Genomic DNA, 6134 nt, shown 5'->3' with positions numbered 1-6134 from the left:
ACAGGTCGCTTGTTGATAAGACAGCCGGAAACGATATCACAATTTATATGGTTCAGATACTCCCAAGCTAAGTCCTGCCTTTATGATACCGGTGCCCCTGAAACGTGAGGTCTCGCTACATGCATATAAACACGGGTTCTTTTGATAACTGGCCATGTACTCTACATCAGTTGTGCAAGCCGACTCATCGTCAGTATTCTAACAGTATGAAGTAAGTAGGAGATATTCTTGCAAGATTGTCAAAGTTTGTATAATGTCTCCCGTCTAGTTTCACACAGTTCCAGCTCGAAGTGCTTAACCGCCACAACGAACTAAGGGCACAGCATTCCGCAGAGCCGTTGCAGTTAAATAAGAATCTCTGCGAATTTGCACAACAATGGGCAAATGTAAGTACAACAAACTTTCCCTACTTAAAATTCAACTGGTAATAGACTCCTGTGTACCTGTAATTGGCAGAAACTAGCCACAGAAAACAAACTGCAGCATCGTTCGTCGAATAAGTATGGTGAAAATCTGTACGCTTGCTTCGGACGAGCCAACATAGAAGGAAAAGACGCCGTTGACTCGTGGTACAGTGAAGTGAAGAATTACACGTTCGGGGCAGCCGATCCGGGAAGCAATTTCCCCAACGTGGGCCATTTCACACAGGTCGTGTGGAAGGGCTCTCAGCAACTGGGCGTTGGCATTGCTGCCAAAGGTACGAGTGTGTTTGTGGTGTGTAACTACGACCCGCCCGGGAATGTGTACCGCCAATACGCGGAACATGTGTCATCACGGTGAAGTGTACAAGTAAATAGGAAGTACAAAAGTACGATATTCAACTGCTACAATACAACTGAACTTGCAATATCACCTGTTTGTATGACGCTTTCTTCCACGTCGAATTTCTTTATTTGCTGTCAGGGTTCGGTTTCACTTTTGCCGTACGATCGCCACTAGAAGCTGCCGTTCGAAAGGTGATGCAGTATTTGTCGAGAAAGGCGATCAGATCCTGTGGAAAGAGAGAACCACATACGCTTGTTAGGAAAATACCTCTAAATCAGTCATAAATCAATTTTACATTTGTTTCGTAGCGTAAACCACCATCCTTCAGTATCCCGTAAATGTCATCTAGATTGATCGGTTCATATCGTAGTATCTGCCGCTGTAAGGCCTCACTTTCCGACACTAGATTGAAGAAAGATATATGAAGCGGAACCGCACACCAGGCCATCTGAAAGTAGGGACAACAAGGGATCGTGGTTAAACCGTGCGAAGAATCGTGCCCACTCAGCTAATGCTTACCTTTTTCCGTGGTTTTGAGGGAAGAAAATAGTCCGTGGTGGTAGTATCCAGTTTGAAGGCGCTTTTACGAGGTCGTTTCAGAACAGTTGAACTGCCTGCAGGTGCAATTGGCTTACATTTCTTTCTGACACCTTGCGAGGCGGTTGGAATACTTTCCAGCTCGGCTAGTTGTGAGTTTGCGTCCTCTTTCCTTTCTTCTATCACCACGTATGGATGCATCGTTTCGAACAAATAATTCAGGACTCGAACGGCTTTATGTCGTTGCAGCGATTTCAAGCCGTATTTGAACAGTTCCCGTTCGATTTCGGGCGTTGACATACTCTCATATTCTGGCGGCTGCTGACTAACATTCACCGTACTAATAACATACTCTACCGGGCCCACGTCTATCACAGCCTTTTTCAAGTCGCTGAATTTGCTTTCGAATCTGTCTCCGCCGCATGGTTGTTGTTGTTGTTGTTCGAGAGCCGCCTTTTCTTTTGGAGTTGAAGAGGACAAAAGGACCGCTTCGGATGGAGTTCGTCTCAAGGGCGAAGCAACCCTCGGGGAATCAAACTGAGTGCAGGACTTGACTCTGCTCAAAGCTTTGGCTGATGGCATTCGTACTTCGGGGACACTCTCAATCCGAGGGCACTGCGATGCGATCATTTCTGCCTCTATTTCATGTTCGTCAAAGTTGGGTTCCTCGTAGTTGTTGAGATAGTTCTCTAGCTCATCAGGTATTTCAGGTACGTTGTTTCTAATGACCGATACATCCTGCTGCACTACACGATTTGTTCCACTCTGACGCTCTTTTTCGTCATTATCATCATCTATTTCAATGGGTAAATGCTGGCTTCCATCATCAAACTCTTTGCCGTTGGAAATTGAACAGATACTTGATGTGGACTTGGAGGCTTCAAGCGTTCCATTTTGCTGCGATTTTAGTGGAGGTAAGTTGAACTCTTTCACCAGATTGCCTAAATAAGCGAATGTATTTTCGGCACCATTCACTTCCCCCACGATAGGTTCACTGTCGTTTTCGGTTGAAGAAATGGTCAAAACTTCTGGCTCCATTTCCAAACAGGGCGGCCGGTCAGAATTCAAAGACAAATGACTTTCCTTATTTTCACATTGTTCAGTGGGCCCGGGAACAGTATACGCAACCGTCATATCTGGATCTTCCTCTGGATCAGATGCTCCTGCTTCTTCTTCTTCCGGTTGCGTTTCACGTACCCGTGACGGCTCTCCACGGATAGAGTAATTCACCTCATCGTCGGAAATGTACAGTACATGGTCCTGCGTATCGTTCTGTTGGCTACATTGTGTCCCAACTACACTTTCCATGTCTATTTCTTCAAGATTTGCTGTCGGATTTCCATTGCTCGGAGCACTATCTAACAGATCTACTGTTTCCACCGAGCTCACCTCACTCAGGCGTGCTTTTATAGCCAGTCGAGTGAACGATAGATCCTTTTCCGCCGAGAATTTCGGCTCCTTTCCGAACGGGCTTATGTTTTTATCCACTGTTTTGCTTACAGAACTAGTATCTTCCCTTTTCTGCTCACTTTCATGGCAGTCGCCTTCCCGGTCGAGTGTATTGCACTTTCCATCGTCCTCTCGCACCACCGCGTTGGGCACTTGGTCTACCGGTCCAATGTCACCGTTTGCTGAAACCGTTCCCACTGCTGTTCGCGAGGCTGCAGAAATCTTCTCTAGACAGTAGAACAAAAGGGAAAATTTTATTGTACATTAATTGATCTTCGAAAACAAAGGAGAAAACAAAAAAGCACTTCATTCATTCACTCAAACGCCGTTACCTTCTTCACTCGAATACGCTTCGAAGCTGACCATCGGGTTCGGGTCGGTATCTTCGAATATGTTTTCCGAGCTTTGATGAAACACCGGCTGTGGACATTCGGACATTTCCGGTGCAGTAACAAACTTATCTTCCTCCTCTTCCGAATTATCGTCCAGAACAATGACCTCTTCCTGCTCTGTCACACTACCGTCTACGACACACGATGTGGAAGCAACGTTTTCCATGGCCTGCTCGTTACTGTTGCATTCAGGGGCTTCTATACAATTTTCTTCTACAACTTCCACATTGTCGGAGGCTGAAGCTTCCTCAAAAGCACGTGATTCTTCATGATCATCGAGAGCTTTTCCTGTTTCGTTTAGTGATGCTTGAGATTGCTCCTCTTGTTGTTCATTGTTTGCTTCATTTTCACATTCAGCTTTATCCGTAGACTCTTCCAAAGCTAATCGATTCTCTTTGCGTTCCGACAAATTGTTATCGATCTCAGAATCATCAAACAAATCGGGAGAGCTCATGCGAGCACTGCTTTCTCCTACCGCATCGGTGTCTCCAGTCAAACCTTCATTCCCTCGTTCCACTTCCACAGCTTCCGCAAGCCCTGCCGATCCATCAAGTTCTCGTTCCGGTGTACACTCACGGCCCGGAATTTTGCTCCAATCTTTTAGCATACACCCCACCGGAGCAGGATTCACCTCCAATAGCTCCGGTACATAGTACATTTCCATTAGCTGCTCGCTCGGAAGCTCGGTCTGGGCGATCCAAAATAAACTGGTCAAGCATGACTCCAAATCCAGCGGAGCAGCTAGTTCCGCAGCGTTTTGCATCATTTCCAAGGGGAACAGTTTCTTCGCCTGCCCATCGATAAAGGCAGCAAGCTCTTCCCTGCTTCTGGGCTGCAGATTGGTCGCTCGTTTATGTTTGATCTTTTTCACGTTCTTAGTCACACTGCCACTGCCGAAGATCACGTTCAAATCGTAGTCAGTGTAACTGTTTTTGCACCGAAAGCCGAACTGCTCCAAAGTCGTGCGAATGCTCACGATACGCCGCTCTTCGGACGTTCCCGATGAGCTTGCCATTTGAGCTTCTTCGCCGTCAAATGATGCACTCGTCGTTGCTGGATGGTTGCTACACTCCTGATCAGCCAGCGATCGTGACATAGCTAGCGCTATTTGTAACTGCTCCGGATCGATTTGCTCAGCAGCGCTGTGTTCCTTGAGCAGCTCTTGCAATACCTCATGGTCGTTTTTGTACTTTTTAAACACCTTCCTAATGTCGGCCTGATTCTTGGGCCTCCTCGGAGCCTTGACCGGTTTCTTGGTGGCGGCTCGTTGTACTTTCGTTTTCTTCGGCTGCAATTTCGGTGATCCAACTTTTGCCTCTTCAAAATCATCATCTCCTTCCGCTTTCTGGCTTGGCTGTGAGGCCAAGAAGTTACTAATCAAGGCATTTCCTTCGGCCGTTTTCTTTCGCAGCTTCGGCAGCTTGGGACCATCGTTCGGGCACGCTTCGGGCGGGTTTTGTGTTCTTCTGCGTGAGCTTTGCTCCAAGGTCACTTCATTCTCCTCTCCCGAGTCTTCAGAGTGTATCACTATGAACGTGTCTTCTTCGGCACATACATCCGCCCCTGCTTTTGCAAAATATTTCGAAGTTTTACCATTTGCCGTACTATCCGCACTGAAAAGAAGCAGAAGATAGAAGGGAAAACAACGGTTAAACTCCTTGGTAACCTTTACTTTATTGACTAGCTACAAACTACAGATACAGATGGTCCTTGCCAACTACCCGGAATTCTCTAAAACAGAACATTACCAAACATTTGCCTCAGCAGGAACCGCCACCGGTGCCGGCTCGCCCGGTTCGATCGGCTTGCCAAGCCTTAGCTTCGCGAACCGTAACCGTTTGCTCATCTCTACTTCTTCGTCTGATCGTCCTTCTCCTCCTCGAGCAGCTTCCGTATCGTGTCGCCTCGCTTTGGTGCGACCAAGCTAAACCGCATCAGATTCCGGCGGTCCACCTCCTCCTCAGTCTTCTCGAAAAAGTCCCGCCTCAGGCGCTCCTTCAGACCATCACCGCCAACGTAGCTCACGACAGTGCTGTGCGGAAAGAAAGAACAACAACCATGAACAATAACTAATTATTCCCCAAAATCAACGCCCCATGCGTCGTGTGTGTCGATTTCGGTCTTATATCGAAGTTCTACTTACTAATAGGTGGCAAAGATTGCGGTGCCGGCCGCTATCACCGCCCAAGCGAACTGGTTTCGTGTCTTGTATATCACGGTACCCTTCGTACGGCGGGGTTTCCAGCGAGTCGTATCAACACCACCCATTCCACCTGTCTCGCGTTGGAAAATACACCTTTTCCGAGGGGGGATAAATCAGTACAAACACACAGCAATATTCCTAATAACAAACACAATCGCTTGCGAAACACATATCCCTGCGCCCTGTATTTGGCGGATTTCACGCAACAGACGTGCACCGCGATGATTTTGACGTTTGACAGCTAATTGAAAACAAACGATTCCCGCACAACATGGCGAGGGATTTTGACGTTATCGCTGCTTCTCGTTCATTTTCTCTACCTGTCCTTTACTTACCTCGACAGTGCTCGTTTCGAAGGGAGCCTTTGTGCCTCCCTCTCCCACTTCACCTCGAACGCTTCATCTACCTTTGTCCCTATTCCTTTCGTTGTGTTGGTGACAATTTACGAGGTGTGTGCTCGCTCGTTGTGTCATGCCATCTCTTTTGCCGTATGGACGTATAGAAAATGTAAACAAACTTCGTGGTTGATTTAAATGTTGAGTGCAGAAATTGACTGCAGTACCTTCAGCGTCAAGATCACCAACGGATGAAGACAGTGCATAAAATACCACCACCGGGTCAGCTGATGCGACAGCAAGTGAGGAGCAAGTATGACGGTGGAACGAATGTAGAAGATCGATGTAAAATGGAACAAACAAATGTAAGAGTCCGTGGGGTCAATAAGGGTGTGGTGTAGTGTATTTACTGTTTTGGCCATTTAATTTGGTCCACCAACACAATCGCACACC

The 6134-nt window shown here is 47.1% G+C and overlaps 2 protein-coding genes across 4 annotated transcripts; both read right to left on the bottom strand.

Moving 5' to 3' along the window:
- Positions 1–854: 854 nt before the first annotated feature.
- Positions 855–5028, bottom strand: LOC5667034 (structure-specific endonuclease subunit SLX4). Of its 3 annotated transcripts, XM_061648713.1 has the most exons (5): positions 4892–5028; positions 3084–4756; positions 1285–2978; positions 1061–1213; positions 855–991 (listed from the first exon to the last, which is right to left on the bottom strand). In XM_061648713.1, the coding sequence occupies exons 1-5, from the start codon at positions 4987–4989 to the stop codon at positions 890–892; spliced, it is 3720 nt and encodes a 1239-aa protein (XP_061504697.1). In that variant the 5' UTR covers positions 4990–5028; the 3' UTR covers positions 855–889. The 3 variants fall into 3 exon arrangements, with proteins under 3 accessions (XP_061504697.1, XP_061504699.1, XP_061504698.1); XM_061648715.1 differs by lacking the exons at positions 855–991; positions 1061–1213 and having other exon boundaries at positions 1757–2973; XM_061648714.1 differs by lacking the exons at positions 855–991; positions 1061–1213 and having other exon boundaries at positions 2785–2976.
- LOC133391927 (uncharacterized) lies at positions 4799–5594 on the bottom strand. The gene is made up of 2 exons (XM_061648731.1): positions 5287–5594; positions 4799–5175 (listed from the first exon to the last, which is right to left on the bottom strand). The coding sequence occupies exons 1-2, from the start codon at positions 5409–5411 to the stop codon at positions 4992–4994; spliced, it is 309 nt and encodes a 102-aa protein (XP_061504715.1). The 5' UTR covers positions 5412–5594; the 3' UTR covers positions 4799–4991.
- Positions 5595–6134: the final 540 nt, after the last annotated feature.

Source organism: Anopheles gambiae, chromosome 2 (genome assembly GCF_943734735.2).
Source record: "Anopheles gambiae chromosome 2, idAnoGambNW_F1_1, whole genome shotgun sequence".
NCBI classification, from domain to species: domain Eukaryota; kingdom Metazoa; phylum Arthropoda; class Insecta; order Diptera; family Culicidae; genus Anopheles; species Anopheles gambiae.
This window is presented reverse-complemented; position numbering and strand designations above follow the sequence as displayed.